The 15,558-nt window shown below is 40.9% G+C and overlaps 4 protein-coding genes across 4 annotated transcripts; 2 read left to right on the forward strand and 2 right to left on the reverse strand.

Moving 5' to 3' along the window:
- Window positions 1-4: 4 nt before the first annotated feature.
- Window positions 5-722, reverse strand: LOC129786543 (putative ATP synthase subunit f, mitochondrial). The gene is made up of 3 exons (XM_055821637.1): window positions 535-722; window positions 228-443; window positions 5-164 (listed from the first exon to the last, which is right to left on the reverse strand). The coding sequence occupies exons 1-3, from the start codon at window positions 611-613 to the stop codon at window positions 136-138; spliced, it is 324 nt and encodes a 107-aa protein (XP_055677612.1). The 5' UTR covers window positions 614-722; the 3' UTR covers window positions 5-135.
- Window positions 723-936: 214 nt separating this feature from the next.
- Window positions 937-5,411, forward strand: LOC129786427 (centromere-associated protein E-like). The gene is made up of 4 exons (XM_055821451.1): window positions 937-2,686; window positions 4,288-4,421; window positions 4,481-5,026; window positions 5,086-5,411. The coding sequence occupies exons 1-4, from the start codon at window positions 1,007-1,009 to the stop codon at window positions 5,264-5,266; spliced, it is 2,541 nt and encodes an 846-aa protein (XP_055677426.1). The 5' UTR covers window positions 937-1,006; the 3' UTR covers window positions 5,267-5,411.
- A 1,929-nt stretch (window positions 5,412-7,340) lies between these two features.
- Window positions 7,341-8,440, reverse strand: LOC129786505 (protein glass-like). Its single transcript, XM_055821587.1, has 2 exons — window positions 8,197-8,440; window positions 7,341-8,130 (listed from the first exon to the last, which is right to left on the reverse strand). Exons 1-2 carry the CDS (start codon window positions 8,320-8,322, stop codon window positions 7,402-7,404), a joined length of 855 nt encoding a protein of 284 aa, XP_055677562.1. The 5' UTR covers window positions 8,323-8,440; the 3' UTR covers window positions 7,341-7,401.
- Window positions 8,441-8,952: 512 nt separating this feature from the next.
- LOC129786403 (Fanconi anemia group D2 protein) lies at window positions 8,953-13,707 on the forward strand. The gene is made up of 4 exons (XM_055821397.1): window positions 8,953-9,204; window positions 9,270-11,389; window positions 11,454-12,691; window positions 12,793-13,707. The coding sequence occupies exons 1-4, from the start codon at window positions 9,061-9,063 to the stop codon at window positions 13,647-13,649; spliced, it is 4,359 nt and encodes a 1,452-aa protein (XP_055677372.1). The 5' UTR covers window positions 8,953-9,060; the 3' UTR covers window positions 13,650-13,707.
- Window positions 13,708-15,558: the final 1,851 nt, after the last annotated feature.

Genomic DNA, 15,558 nt, shown 5'->3' on the forward strand with positions numbered 1-15,558 from the left:
AAAATTGCAAGAATTTCCATCAGGAAAGATCTATTTATTGAATTTATCAATGCCTAACCACATGACTCACTGAAATTTCCCTTTTATAACCCAAAAAATCATCCGGGAGGGCTGTAATTGATGGAGAATCCCCATTTAGTGGTATTTGTAGTTCCTGTGGCGCTCTGAAAAAATAATCCAAAAAAAATGTCAGGAAGAGCTCATGAATGGCCAGAAGAGAGACTTACTGATCTTTCCGTAGTTGATGCAGTAGAAGAAAATCATAGCACTGACCGTGAGCTGGAAGAATGGAGCAACTCCAGTCCTCTTGGGCTGCACGTACTTGTGCTGCCATCGCCAGAATGCTCGGCTCACAGCCCCTGCCAATGCCTGGGGGCTCTTGTTGCGCCTCCCAAACCACGATCCCAGCTCACCCAGCTTCACTTGCCCGAAGGGGGTGTCAGCTGGAAGGAAAATTCATCCGGGGAGGTTACATAATATTCTGTGCAGGGGCATTTGCAAGCGCCCCCATTTAGGGGGTTTCCCACAACTTACGTTTGCCGTAGAAACGTGCAGGGTCATAGGGACCATGCACCTTGGGATTGTACTCCGCGGGGTAGTCGCCAAAAGCCATTTTTCTGGTTTTTCCTGCACCAGAAAATTTTCACACGGTCGCAATATTTTCACACACACACACAGGTAGCCCCGAATGACACACGCACACATGCGCAGAATTTTGAAAAAAAAAATCCGTTTAACCCTTGGAGAATTTTGCTGGCCAAAGTGGGCAATTTGACTTTTTTAAATCGTCTCAAAATTGAAATCTACTAAATATTTCATGGTAAACAAGAAAGAAAACTTGGAAAAACCCGAAAAACCTTTTTTTGAGAGAAAATTGAAATCAAAGATTTGAGGTTAGAACCTCGATCCTCAACCGCGATCTTAGCGGTAAAAAGAAAACCGTTAGTAGATGGCGGAAAATTTCAAAGAAACCAACGTGGGAAAAGTTTAGAGAGAGAAGAAAAAAATGTCGAATCGAGAGCAAGAATTGGCAAAAGCTGCAAAAAGGAGCAATTTTGATGCAAGTAGTGATGAGAAGAGTTGGAAGGAAGTGCAGAAGAGTCTGAAAATAGCCCACGAGGAAGCGAAGAAGGAGAAATTTACGGCGGATATTCGTGATAAGATGAATCAGTTTGAGAGCGGAAAATGTGATCGAGAAATGGTTCTTTCGAAGGAAATTGAAGCCCTCAGGATTGAGTCAGAGAGGTCATCCCTCAATGCTAGGATGGAGGGTACCAGGAAGAAGATATTGGTGCAACAGAGGTCACTTCCCGCCGTGGAGGAGGATAAGAAAAATCTCTCCCGGATGGCCAGCAGGAAGGACGTAGCAGACAAGGTGAATGGTTACTCGGTAGATCTAAAGGTAGCTAGTGATAGGAAGTGGTATACGCTGCTGATGGAAGAGAATGAGGAACTCACCTCACAGCTGGTTAAAGCTTCCCAGGAGGCAGATGAATTAAAGAGGAAGAATGAGATGCTCCAATTACATGATAGCAACACCGTAATGCAGCTTCAGAGCTCCCTGAGTCGTTTGCAGATTACTCACAGGATCACCAAAGGTGCCCTTGTGGAGGCTCAAGCATCAATCCGCACCCTGCGGCAGGAGAAGAAGAAGAATCTCGTGGAACGTCAGGTTAGTCAGGAAGAACAACCATCACCGGTGAAAGATCAATCCACGGATCAGGAGAATCGATGGAAACAGCAGAAGAGGGAGCTTGAGAAGAAGATTGCGTTCTACGTGGAAAAATCCGAGCAATATGATGACAAAATCATGGATCTCAACATGACCATTGGGGAATTGGTCCTTAAGAATGAAGCCCTGGAAGAGCAGCTTGCATCATCTAAACCAGAGCCCACCAAGAGTGGCTCACTTGATGCCACTGCAGCTGAAAATGCTTCAGCAGCAGATGATTCCGGCGGAAGTACCACAAAGATTGCTAAACTTCAGCAAAGGAATGAAACGCTAAAGATTCAGGTGGATGCCCTGATGTTCGAGGTGGAGTCACTGCGTGAGAAGCAAACGTATGACTATGCAGTGCTGCAGGAGAAAGAGAATGAGCTGAATAATCTGCAGCGAGAGACATCTGAGCAGAAGAAACTCCTCAAGGAGTGGGAGGAGAAGGAGAAAGCATCGAAGCATCAGGAAAAGTGGCAGGAAACCTTTAATCGGGAGCATCAATCTAAAATTGCCACCCTCACGGCATTCTATGAGAATTCCCTGGAAAAGGTGACCAAAGAGAAGGAATCTCTGATGCTTCAAGTGAAACTCCTCAAGGAATCCACGGATAAATACCGTGAGAATGACCGAAAAGCCATCCTCTGCCTGGGAGAGCTGAATAGGCGTCAGAAGCTCATTGAGATGTATCACGCCCAGATGGATGTCCTCATTGCAGAGAATACCAGCCTGAAGACAATGCTCGGAGATTCACGGCACGACGCAAAGCCTCTCTGCTTCTGGGATAAGCTGATGGAGCTGATAATGAGTATAATCAGTGATGTTGTGAAGGGTTGTGTTGTTGTGCGTCAAGGAGACATCCAATCAGTTCTGGAGGGACTCAATGAGCTCACAAAATCCCTCGAGAAGACCGAGCTTGATCTTCAATTTTCCCAGGAGGCTAATAAGAATCTTCTAAAGGAAATTGAGAAGGTAAGAGAACCTTTTTTTAAAATTATTTATTTTTCTCAATTTTTTTTTAAAGAATATTCATTTTAAAGGTAATTTTGAAGTATTTGTGGGATTTATAGGATTTGCGGTATTCTTAATAAAATTTTTAAAAGGTTTTTCCTAGTAATTATCCAGAATATATTGAGATATTTTGTAAATAAAAAAAAAACATTTTAATAGAAATCTTTAGAAAAAAATATTTATAAAGTACTTGTGGTATTTGTGGTATTTTTAAAATTATTTTAAGCACATAAAAACATTTTTAATTTACTCCATTAATCATTTTTAAAATTAATTCAATTTTCTGATAATTTACAACTCAAAATATGAGATTCAAATAAAAGAAATATGGAACTTAAGGTTAAGTAATTAAGGGATTTATGATATTTATGGGATTTGTATTATTTCCAGTAAAAAAAATCAGGAAATCTTTGCGATTATTTATCTGAATTTCAGAGGCCTTTCACTTATATAAATTAGAATAGGATTTACAGGATTTTAGGTATTTATGGTATTTGCAATACTTGCAAAAAATGAAAGGAATTACATGATTTATAAAGAAATTTTACTTTCATACAGTTTAAACTTTTTTTTTGATAATTAGAAATGTACTTGAAGGAATTATAGGATTTGTGGTATTTAGAAATTTGAATGTTGAATGATTCTCAAAATGATGACAAAGTGACGATAATTGCTTTTATTTTAATTGCTAAGATTATTTAAATGAGTTTTTAAGTAATTTTCAGGATTCATAATGAAAGTTTTTTTTGTCTTTAACAAAAATTTAAGAATATTTGAAAAAAAATCGTTTAAAAATAATGGTATTTCAGGTATTTATTTAAGTATTTGTGGTATTTGTAGAATTTTTAGAATTTATTTTAAGCGCCTAAAAATTCTCTTCTTTAATAAAAGTTTTTTTTAAGAGATTAAAAGCTTTTGGCTATTTTAAAACTTAAAAATAATATAAAAATGAATAAGGGATTTAAGAGACTTAAGGTGAGTTAATAAGGAGTTAAAATAATTGTAAAATATTTTACGGATCTTTCAAGGAATTAAAGAGATCCTTTTTAAAACCAATTCTTACTTCTATGAAGCCGAATCTTTTTTTTAAAGTAAAACCTTTTATTACCTACTTATTAAACCCAGTAAAGGATTTTAGGGATTTGAGGTATTTACGGGATTTACAATACTTGCAAAAAATGAAAGGATTTGCATAATTTATTAAAAAAAATAGATTTTCTTTTAATCAAAACTTAATATTTATTAAAATTAGAAATGTACTTTTAGGATTTTCAGGATTTGTGGTAGGTATTTACAAAAGGATTTAAACAATGATTTCCAAATAGAATAATATTGAATAATTCTCAAGAGAAATCCTTGAAATTTCAAGAATTTCTTTTGAAACTTCAAGGATTTCGTGGTCACCGATTATTTCTACTTAAATTATCTTTAATTTCCGAAAGTTTTCTCATTTTAAGGGGGTTCAACAAAATGAGATAATTTTCCCTTTTTTTTTTAAATTTATTCTCTCCAAAGAATTTTATTTAAATTAAATTCACCCAACAAACCTTCAATTTTTGTAGATTCGCGAGCAGCACAGGGATGAAATTGAGGCAATCAAGGCTGAGAAGAAGAACACCGAAGATTATTCTAAATACAAAATCCAAGCAGAACAACTTCGTGTAATTCTAACGGCAAAGAATGAAGCTTACGAAATGTAAAATAATTTTTTTTTCAAACTAATTTTTTTCTGAAAAAAAAAACTTTTTCCCGCAGTTTGTCCCTAAAATGCAAAGGTTTTGAGCAGAGACTGAAGGAAGTTAAGCGTGAAAATGATGCTCATCTCAATGAGCTCGAAATTCTGCGGCAGCAAGTTGCGGAAATGGAACTTGTGGCACAAAAGGAGAGGCAGGAACGAGCTCAGAGGGCTACGCAAGAGGAGAAAGCCATTCAAGTGGAGGATTCCACAACAGATGTGATTGAAGAGCTTCAGCTCTATAAGAATCTCTGCGATGAATTCAATGTGGATGTTCTAACGCTGGAGGCAACCGTTGAGGCGGAGAAGGCAAATGCGAGGGAGTTGAATGAGAAGATTCGCGAGAATGCCGCCAAGATGGAGAAGATGAAGGAACAAATTGATCTTCTCACCGCACAAAAGGCCCAAATGACGGAGAAGTACCAGAAGAAGATGCAGAATTTGATGCAAGTCAATGAATTACGTGCCCAAGAACTCGATCATTGCAGGAAGAAGTTCCTTGAGGAAGATCAGGAGATTGTTCTTCTTAAGGAGCTAAATGAGAAGAAGACTGAATCCATTGAAAGGTGAGAAAAAAATTATTAAAAAAAGATTATTTCAGTTTAATAATTTTCTTCCCATCCAGGCTCACCAGTATTCTCAGAGAGAAATTGGTTGAGATCAAGGAACTCAGAAGTATGAGGAATGACGATGTTGGGGAGGATCCCAGTCCATATAGGGACATCACCGTGCGAAGGGAGAAGCGCAAGAGCGATCGTCAATCACTCTACGATGGAAACCGCAATGTTCAAATGAAATTTGAGTGATAAAACTCTACTCTATGTATATGTATGTAATGAATTTATGTGAAAATTGGATTTTTTCTACTTCGAAAAATCATAAAAATGGATTAAAAATAACGTCTTATAGAGGCTGAGAATTAATAAAGAAATTACTTAATCAAACAATTAACGACTGTTTTATTCGTTTTAGCAACTTTTGATGATTTTTCTTTGGCAATTCGAACGTTTGAAGATTATTTCTAAACGTTTTTTGCATTTACTTTAGCATGAGGTAAATTGTCGTTTCGCTCCAATTTTCCTCGCTCCGGAATCGGTCAAACGGTGTAGATTTGTATAGAAAAAAAGAAGAAACGACGATTACCAACAAACAGACCTTTCTTTATAGATTTTTTTGTTTGACAGTCTAATTTTATAATTTTGACGTTTCTTGAATCTTTCCTAACGTTTGAAGTTTCTTTTAAACGTTTGAAATTCTTCTGTCTTCATTTGCTTTTCATTTCCTATTCTTTTCTTTTTTCAAACGTGTGACGTTTATTTTTAACCTCTAGCCCGCCAAGTGGGGCCGTTGAACGACCCCAGCCCTATATTTCGTGCTATAACTTAATAAATATAAAAGATACCATTCCCATCTTTTGGAAATAAGTTCTTTGGTTATCTGAGGAGGTTGTGTAAAAATTTCAGCTCAATCCGACCACCACAAGAAAAGTTATTAAGGAAAATGTAGAAGAAGGGAATTCAAAAATTGGTGTAACGGCCATGCTGCGGAAAATTTCTTAGAATTTTTTTATTTTTTTTATTTTAAAGCTTTACGGCCCCAGCCTTTTCAAGCCACAAGGCCAAAATTTCTTAGAATGAAGTTAGTCACGTCATGAACCGTGTGCTAGTGGGGTTATTTTTATTTTGCAGTTTACCTTCTCAGTGTCAAAATGGTCAAAATTATCGCGAATTAGCATAAATCGCATAAAACATAGCCAGAAGCACATAATATTTGAAATGAATAAAGAATTTTCTAGAAATATTGCCATTTATCACGGTGCGGGAAGTGAGGGGAATGTGGGGAAGTAGTGAAAAAAAAAATAGCAGTTGCAGTCAACTTCGTGGCTTTCTCAAGAAGAAATTGTGAAAAATGAGTGAAAAATGTTTTTCCCTAATATCTTCTTCTACGTGTTTTGTGGTGGAAAATTTGTGATGCAAGGAGCAAGAGGACTATATAAGGAGTCTAAAGGTAGTGACCCGACAGTTCCCGGTTGTATGGTTTATGAGAAAATCGACTTCCTTCTTGGGGTCGTTCAACGAACCCACCTTGGCGCTCTAAGGAAGCTCCAAGGTCTTGGCGGCCTGCAGGTTAAACTTTATTTGCATTTACTTTAACGTTTGAAGCTTTAGATTTCATTTCTATATTGTTTGACAGTTAATTTTTCTAATTTTTGACGTTTTTTGCACCTTTTCTAACGTTCAAATTTAACGTTTGAAGCTTCTTTTCTGCATTTGAAAATTTACGTTTTGCGATTATTTTTAACGTTTGACTGTCCTTTTGTTCTGTTTGATACGTTTGATAATAATTTTCCTACATTTTATTTTTCTTTTCAAACGTGAGATGATTATTTTATGCGATTAATTTTCTTGAAAACGTTTGTGAAAAGAATTGACGTTTCTTTTTCTTGTCATTTGACATTTCTTGTATATTTTACGTTTTTAACGTTAGACGTTTATTTTTTAACGTTCTTTGCATTTATTTTAACGTTTGAAGCTTTTAGATTTTATTATTATTGATTGACAGGTGAATTTTCTAATTTTTGACGTTTTTTCATAACGTTTGAAGTTTCTTTTCTTTATTTGAAAATTTACGTATTGCGATTATTTTTAACGTTTGACGTTTCTGTTGTACTGTTGATCTATTTTTTTTCAAACGTGTGACGTTTCTTTTGATGTTCTTGAAAACGTTTTTATTAAGTCTTGACGTTTCTAACTGGACGTTTCTTCCCCTCGCCGTTTGATACATCTTGTCTAATATTTTACGTTTTTATGGTTGGACGCTTAATTTTAAACGTAAAAATCCCCTTTCCAAAGCAAAAAAAAAAAGAATGAAACAAGAGTGTTTTGCTGAAGAGGAGGAGGAGGAGGATTTATTGACTAATTTATGAATGACCAGGAGGATCTCACTGCTGCTCATCAGATCTGTGTTCCGCATGAAAGTTCTCATAGTGCTGCGTGAGTTCGACGTCACTGCTGAAGTCCATGTCGCAGAAGACGCATTTGGGTGGTCCTGATGTTGGGGGTTTCGTCTTGAGGAGCTTCTGGAAGTCCTGCCCGTGTGCCTGGGAGCAAGCTCTGATGTGTGTGCGCATATCCTTCACCTTGCGGAAGCGTATGTTGCAGTAGTTGCACGTGTAGAGCCGATGGGAATCAATGATTTGCGTCTGGATCTCATGGGTTCGCATGTGGCGGACAAGCTTACTCGGAGACTCCACGGATTTGTTGCATTGCATACATTTGTAGCGTTTGGGGCGTACCCTGAGCGTTGTGGTGCCCCTCTGTCGTACCCTTTTGCTGTCAGCAATGTCCTCTTCGGCCTTAATCTTCACATCAGCACCACCACCACCCTCCAATTGGTAGGCATTTGTACTGCTGCTCTCGGAGTAGGCAGCTTCGTAGAGGGGTTTCGTCTGTGGATCATCCTCCAGCAGCTCCCCACCCAGATTTGCCGTCAGCAGGAGCGGATCAAGTGTCTGACTCTCTGGCGGGGTGGGATTCTTTGTGAGCGACAGACTCTCCATGAGCAACTTCCGCTGCGACATTTCGCATTTTTGTCGAAAGAGATCGATATTTGTGAGATGAGATGCGCACATTTTGCATATCATATGCGGGAGACCATCTGTAACGGAAAACTACACCATCCCCAAGAGCCGGGAATTAGGAATGAAGGTAAATCTCAAAGGAAATTGCGCCTCTACCTGGACATTTGCAAAGGATATGACTACTTCGTAGTACTTCCGGTTGCTGTAGTCTAAATCCGAAAAGAGGGATACCTCCTGCTCAGGTGACAAACATAGACGACATAGCTTTGAGAATCTCTCCATTTCTCTCCTAGTGGCGCAAAAGCCAGGAAAAGAATCCTCAAATATTGCAAAATTTATTTACAATTAGAACCAGAAAACAAACAAAATTCCTTTTCTTCTTCTTATTTGTTTTCCCTTCGGCTCGTTGGATCCCATTTGTAGCTAACTTCATGCCGCGTGATTGGCTATCGTCACGTTCTGGGAACCCGCGCGGGAACAAACAGATGATGAACCTGCTTGTTTGAATTATATTTTCTATTTTTAGTCTTTATTTTATATTTTTTATCCATACATTTTATTTTAAATATAATTTGTAAAGCAGAATTGCGCAATAGAACAATTTAAAACAGTCTTTTTTGGGACATCCGAATGACTGAAATATTTTTTTGGGTGTATCGATAAATTTTTAGTGTTTTTGTGAGCCGAAAATAATCGGCGGCTATCCTAAATTTTATCGTACACTTTTCCTTCTTTTCCTAGTTTTTCTATTTTTTCAGCACTTTTCATGTATTTTCTTCTCTTTTCCGACTAAAGAAAACCGAAAAAACACGTGAAAAACTCAAAAAATCCACAGTAACAAGAAATTATCGCATTGAAAACATTTCCCGCCAAAAAATAAAAAATAACCTTTCAGTCGACGATTTTTTTTAGTGTAAACTTCAAATTTTTGGAGGGAATTTCGTGGAATTTCACAATAAACAGCTGAAAGAAGGAAATCAGGAAAACATCCTTGTAAATAGAGGATTTCCCAGCAGGAAAATGTACAAAAGCAAGCGCTATCGCACGGGAACAGCATCCCTAACGGGTCCAGCGAAGAAAGCAAAATCAGACGCGGAAAATCGTCCGGGAACATCAACTGCTGGAATCCTGACGCAGAGAAACAGAGCTCCAGCTGCAGATGATGTAGCCAAGATTAATGTGGGTTCATTGTCAGTGCTGATGACTCATGAGATTTTCTTTCCTTTCAGGATGACGACATAATATTCGGGAGTCAGAGCTCAATTCCCTCAAGTCAGCCTCCGAGTCAGCGACGCTACGTCTCGCAACGAAGCAACATGGTCAGCATGTCGCAGATGCTGGCAGGGCATGCAGGGACGAATGACAACACTCGCATCTCGGACACGTACTACGAGTACGTGTTGCAGAAATGCGGAACAAAGTGTGATCATCCGGACAACTACATCATTGATTGCGATCACATTCAGTTTGTAAGTAAGATCCGGAATACGCTGCAGAGCAGCATGGACTACCCTGGGAACATTCCCAAGTTCATCAATGGCTTCAAGAGTGTCGTTGGGAATGATAATCTCCTCTCGAAGACACTCAGTGTCTGCATGGTGAGCCTCCCAACATCCAATGGCTTCCCCCAATCTCAGGAGAGTCTCATGAAGAATCTCCTCATGATTGACTTCCTGCAGCAAGATCTCCTTTCTGTGCTCCTCGAGCGCCTTCAGGATATGGCAAAGAAGGCGTCTGGATGTGAAATGTCTTCCTGCATTCTCGTCATGATCCTGTCCCAGCTGAAATTCATCAATAAGATCAAACACGGAGAGATGGTCTTCACGCGGATCATCACAGTCCTCGAAGCCTCCCCTATGGACGTCAAGCAGACCATTGTGAGGCATCTGGATGACGTCATTGAGGCCAAGAGACACAGTGAGATTATCCGGAAGCTAATGACAATGTTCCCGGAGGATGAGGATATCCTCAATGATTCCACACTGGATGCTTTTGGGAATATGAGCCTCTCGACGCCCCTTCTGAGTGAGTTGAAGCAGAAAATCTTTGATTATATGGATCGTGGAGCACCCACAGTGCTCTATCCGAAATTCATGAAGCTCCTGCTGAAGTACAACGACGAGAGCACCCTAACTGACCTGATCTACAACATCCGGAGTCATCTCAAGTGGGACGCTCAGGGGAAACGTCAGGAAGTCACTGCGAGCAAGAAGAGTGTGCTGAATCTCATAAAAATCTCCCTAATGCGCTCCACGAAGCTCAGTGATCTCTGGATCAAGTCCATCAAAGGCTCCCCAACTCCGGAGGAGCACTTCCCGTTGGATTTTGTCGTCCTCGTGCTCATGATGGAGGCAAATGATGATCGTAGTGCCACCATTGAGACGTTGATACGCAAAAAGTTCTCCGATGAACTCTTCACGCGTCGCTTCCTGCGGGATGTTGTGGCACAATTTCCGGAATTTGTCGTAGATAATTTGGGCATTTTCCTCGAGATTGCTGATCACTTGTTCCGGAGCAAGGAGAAGATCTGGGAAATTGGGAAGGTTGCCTTTAAGTTTGCCTTTGGCATTGATGCGTGCAACCGGAAGGTTATCCTTTCGAAGCTTGTGGGGTTGGTGTGTGAGAAAACAGAACCGGAAGTGAAGACTCGTGCTCTGGTGATGCTTAGTGAGATTCGTGTGAAGTACTTCACAGAGCTGCAGAACAACGGGATGCAATTGCTGCTGATTCAGGAGAATATTGGAGACATTGGGCTGATGCAGTATCGCATCCTAATGGATATCTTGTGTTCCATTGCCTACCCCATGGCACCCATCACAGCACCGGAAGAACTTGTCCATGAGATTGATATGCTGGTGAAGAAGCAATTGGCCAATAGTAGCATCTCAGTGATTCGTCTGGGAATTGTGGGGGCAATTAAGACAATTGGGCATCTCGTGTGGCACCCCACGGAAGACGAGGCCAGCGCAGGCTTCGATCCCAACAAAACTGTACACTCTGCTGCGGATTTCCCCAAAGGAGCTGTCCGGGAAGCAGCCCTGCTGTACAATATGGTGATCAAAGTGGCCTCTGGGTGCTGTGCAGACTCCCTGGCCATGTGCTACGATGAACTAGCGCTGGCCTTCTCAAGCAGAAACAATTTGGGCACAAACAAAAAGTTCCCCAATAAGATGTTCCTCAATTGGCTGTCTGAATCCCTCGTGGATAACTTTACCAGCTACTTTACCATCGACGGGGTTCCGTCGCACCACGAAATGGACTTTATCCAGAAGTACGGACTCATTCCGGAGGAGGAGAATGAGAGTATGTCCATCAACATTGGCGGATTGACCATCAGGCCTTCTGAGAAGTGAGTTTAAACTCATCCAGAATCATCCGGAAGAGGTCCTTTATTATTTTAATTTTTTTTTTAGGTTAGAATCCTCAATAACAGTCCTGTGTCCACTTTTCAACATCCTGCGCGTCCTCCAGTTCCGCCTGGACAAGGGGAATCTCGAGAGTCTCTATGGGCTGTGTGGATTCGGCGTAATCCTCCCGCAGCACGTTGGCTCGCTCGATGACATTGATCTCTTTGACGAATTCGACGTAGCCACGAGTAAATGTATCCTGGACATGTACTTCCACACAGCTAATTGGTTCCGGGAAATAATTGGTGGCTTCTCGTGCCAACAAGTCCCGCAGATTCGTCAGCAAATCCTCACGCGTCTCACGGAATTAATTCGCATTGAAGGGCAAATCCGGAGGCTCCTTAAGCTTGCTCCCACCACCTACATAGCCCCCAATTCCTCATTTATTGCCACACAGGAGAGAAGCCAGGTGCAGGTGTTCAAGAAGCCAGCTCCTGTGAGAAGTGCTGCTGCTGCTGGTGGGGCAAGTACTTCCAAGCGAGGTGGCAGGAAGAAGATCAGCGATAATTCCGAGAGTCAGGGAACCCTGACAGCAGCCTCAAAGTCCCAGGATACGGTGAATATGTCAAGGAATCGCTCGGAGAAGGTTCCAAACTTTGCCACATCATACGGACCACGGGAGAACTACCGGCAGATGGATTTGGATATTCTCCTCCTGCTGGAGAATCAATTTCTCACTGAACACACCCTCAGTGAGGGCAGAATTGGCTCCGCCATTGGGTTGCAGGAGTACAAGTTCATCATTGAGGATCTTGTGCTGAAATTGGAATCATTTGTCTCACTCCGGCGGCCGCTGTGCCATCAATTGCAGGTGATCACATCCCCGGAAGCCCTTGTGCACGATCTTGTGGCAATGCTACCGCAGATTCAGCAGCATTTTGCGGAGATTGTGAGTGAAATGGGACGCGCCATGGAGGCAGCGGAACAAATACTCGAGAGTCATCATCTCTACACGGAAAATGTGAATTCCCTGAAAGTTTGCTTTGCCATCACGCTGCGTCTCTATGCGACACTTTTCACCTGGACGGGATTTGCTGAGCACACGGATCTCCTGCAGCAGGGACTCTGCGTTATTGCTGAGAGTGCTGAAACGGAAATTGGCGCCCTGGCATCGGCGGCCATCCGGAATGTTGTGAAGCACGAGAAGTTGGCACTGGAGATCGGGAGTGCCCTGCAAATGGTCTATCTCGTGGCAACTCTCACCAAGTTTGCGGACAATCAGGAGGAGAATCAGGGAGCCCTAAGTAAGTTCCTCAAATCTCTCCCTCAGAATCCAAGAAATCCGTTAAAAAAGACAAAATTTTGAAAATTTCTCAACATAACCTCAAATTTTTTAAATTCACAGAAAGTCTCCACGAGAACTTCCTCTCCAGGCATTGGTACACATGCACAGGAGCAATAGAGCGTGGCTCGGAATTCAATGTCTTCCTCACGGAACTGCTGAAAGGTGTCTTCCGGTGTGGAGACTTTAAGCAGCTCAATGCACAGATTTTATGGATCCGGCGGGAGATTCCGTTGCTGAAGAATCGCGATGATACCCTCAAAACCTTCCCTGGGTTCACAAAGACCAACTTCACGCTCATCTTCAAGGCACTCTGTGCATCCCTCGTTGATGTACTGAACCGGAAACTCAATGAGAAGCTCTCCCACAGTGGAAACCTGAAGGTTTGGGAAGCAGTTGTGGGTGTCTTGGATTCCCTGCGGGAGATTGTTAGGGGAATCAATGGGCCAGGGAATAATCTCGTGTACCTGAAGAATGCAAATGCCATCCTCAAGGCCTTCCTGCAGCACGGGATCCCACTCATTGAGAGTTGCCTGAAGAAGCGTCAGGAGCAGTGTATGACGATCATTAGGGATCTCCAGGAAACAACGAGATTCCTCAATAGTTTGTGCTGTCACTCCAAATTGGCCAATCACACGGCTGTGGCGTCGCAAATTCCCCTTGTCCGGGAAACCCTGGAGAAGGTGGTTTTCCACGTTAAGCGTGTCCTGACCACAAATCAGTGCTCCTCCGCCTTTTGGGTGGGAATTCTGCGGAATAGAAATATTCAGGGAGAGGTTATTCCGCGGGAGAAGGCAATGGATGACAGTGCTTCGGATAGAACGGAGGATGACGTGCCGGAAGATGAGGATATGTCAGAGATGCTTGAGGAAGAGGGAAATTCATCAGATTCAGATGACTCAAGGAGTCGTTTACTGTAATTTTCAGTTAAATCTTTATTCTCTCTAAAATACAAATATATTTGCTAATTATTCCAAATGGACTTTCCCTTCACGATGGCTTCCTTGAATCCCTTAATTGTTCTCCGCAGGGAATACCATTCCCCGGGCTTTGGCTCCTGCTTCACAGCCCAAGGCGTGGAGTCTCCGTGTATCCGGAGATTACCACAGCAATTCCTCATTGCACTGTCCGGGAGGGTATTTTCCAAGATAATCTTCGTTGTATGGCACATTCCGGGAATACTCCACAAGTCCTTCCTCTCATAATTCTCCTCAAATACTGATCCTTCCGGGATTTGGGCAATTTTAAATTGACAAAACATATTGGTGGGATAGAATTGCCTCCCGAGATTCTCCATTAATTCCTCATGAGTTGCTATTGCCCTGAAGAGACATTCCACACTTTACTCCTGGATAACTTCCGCGCACGGATGTTCCCGGAAATAACCTTACCTTATTGTCTGATGCACCATTAGCTGGGAATTCCGGCTGTGATGCGATGCTGTGTGATTCCTCATGTCCTCTGGGAGTACCACATGCCACACCTCCTTCGGTGTGAGTGGTGTAGCACCGAGGAAGAAGGCAACTTCCTGAACATGGCAAGTCTGGAAGAGATATTCAATTCTCTGCAAAAAAATCTTTCCATTTAGATCCATTTTCTCAACAAAATCCCAAAGATTCTCACCCTAAAGAGGTATTCGTAGTCTTGAGCTGTATTCCTGGCCAGCTCCTTCTGCTTTTCCATCTGAATTTCACTCCAGCAGGAAGCTTCCTGCGTCCTGGAGCTCATCCCATGTACGAGTGAGATGAATGTTTGATAGGAAAATGGGATTTGCTGCCTCCGGACAGCGAGGAATTTTATCAGAGATGACAGGATATGACCAGCAATGGGTGCAGTTAGCACATCCTGTGGCACATTAATGTGCACTTCCGCTTTTTTGTGCATTTTTGCTGATTTTCCCCGCTTGCTCCGATCGTGGAAATTTTTTTTTTTTTTTTTTTTTTTTTAATTTTAATATTTTACGGCCGCGAACTTCATGTCCATAGGGCCAACTTTCATCTGATTTGACAGATGTTTCGCACTTGATTTTAAATTTGAAATTTATTCGTTAATGGAAGTATTGTGATTTACTTTTGTTCAATAATTTTTATTTAAGGAGTTTTAATTTTGAGTTAGAGGTTTATGGTTTAAATATTTATCTCCACTTTACGTGTTCAAATCACTATTAGAGGTGTGATTAAGTCCTTTTCAATGTTATTATTGTTCACTTTTGTCTCAAATTATTGTCCTTAAATGAAAATTTTGTTTTCTTTCATGAAATCACATATTTGTTGGTATGTTTCTTTCTTTTTATTCTTTGTTTTTAGCAGAGTTTTGATGTCTTTTGCACTTTTAATTAGGTTATATTTATTTCTTGAACTTTGGTATTTTGCACACTCTATTATTAGATGATTTGAATCTTCTTCTTTATTGCACGTTTCACACATTGAATTATCTATTATTTTAATGAGTTTCAAAAACTTTTTATCATATGTGTGCCCTGACCTAAGTCTGCACAGTTTTTTTGTTTCACTGGAATTTAGTTTGATTTTTTTAAACCACGGCACTGTCTTAATTTTACCCTCAATGATGTCTTTGTGATACTTTCCTTTAAATTCTGTTAGATTATCATAATCACTTTGCCATTTTTCTAGAAGTTTCTTTTCCGTCTCTTTAGTTGTCTCTTCCATGTTTTCGTAATTTTTGAATATCTCCGAGATTTGTGTCAAGTTTTTAAAGGAGTCTATGAGGAGTGATGATTGTTCATCTGCTATTTGTCTTCTTTTAATGTACCTTATTGTGCATTTTTCCATTTCCAGTTTTGTTGGTAGTTCTCCACATTCGGCTAGT

Source organism: Lutzomyia longipalpis, chromosome 1 (assembly GCF_024334085.1).
Source record: "Lutzomyia longipalpis isolate SR_M1_2022 chromosome 1, ASM2433408v1".
Taxonomy (NCBI): Eukaryota; Metazoa; Arthropoda; class Insecta; order Diptera; family Psychodidae; genus Lutzomyia; species Lutzomyia longipalpis.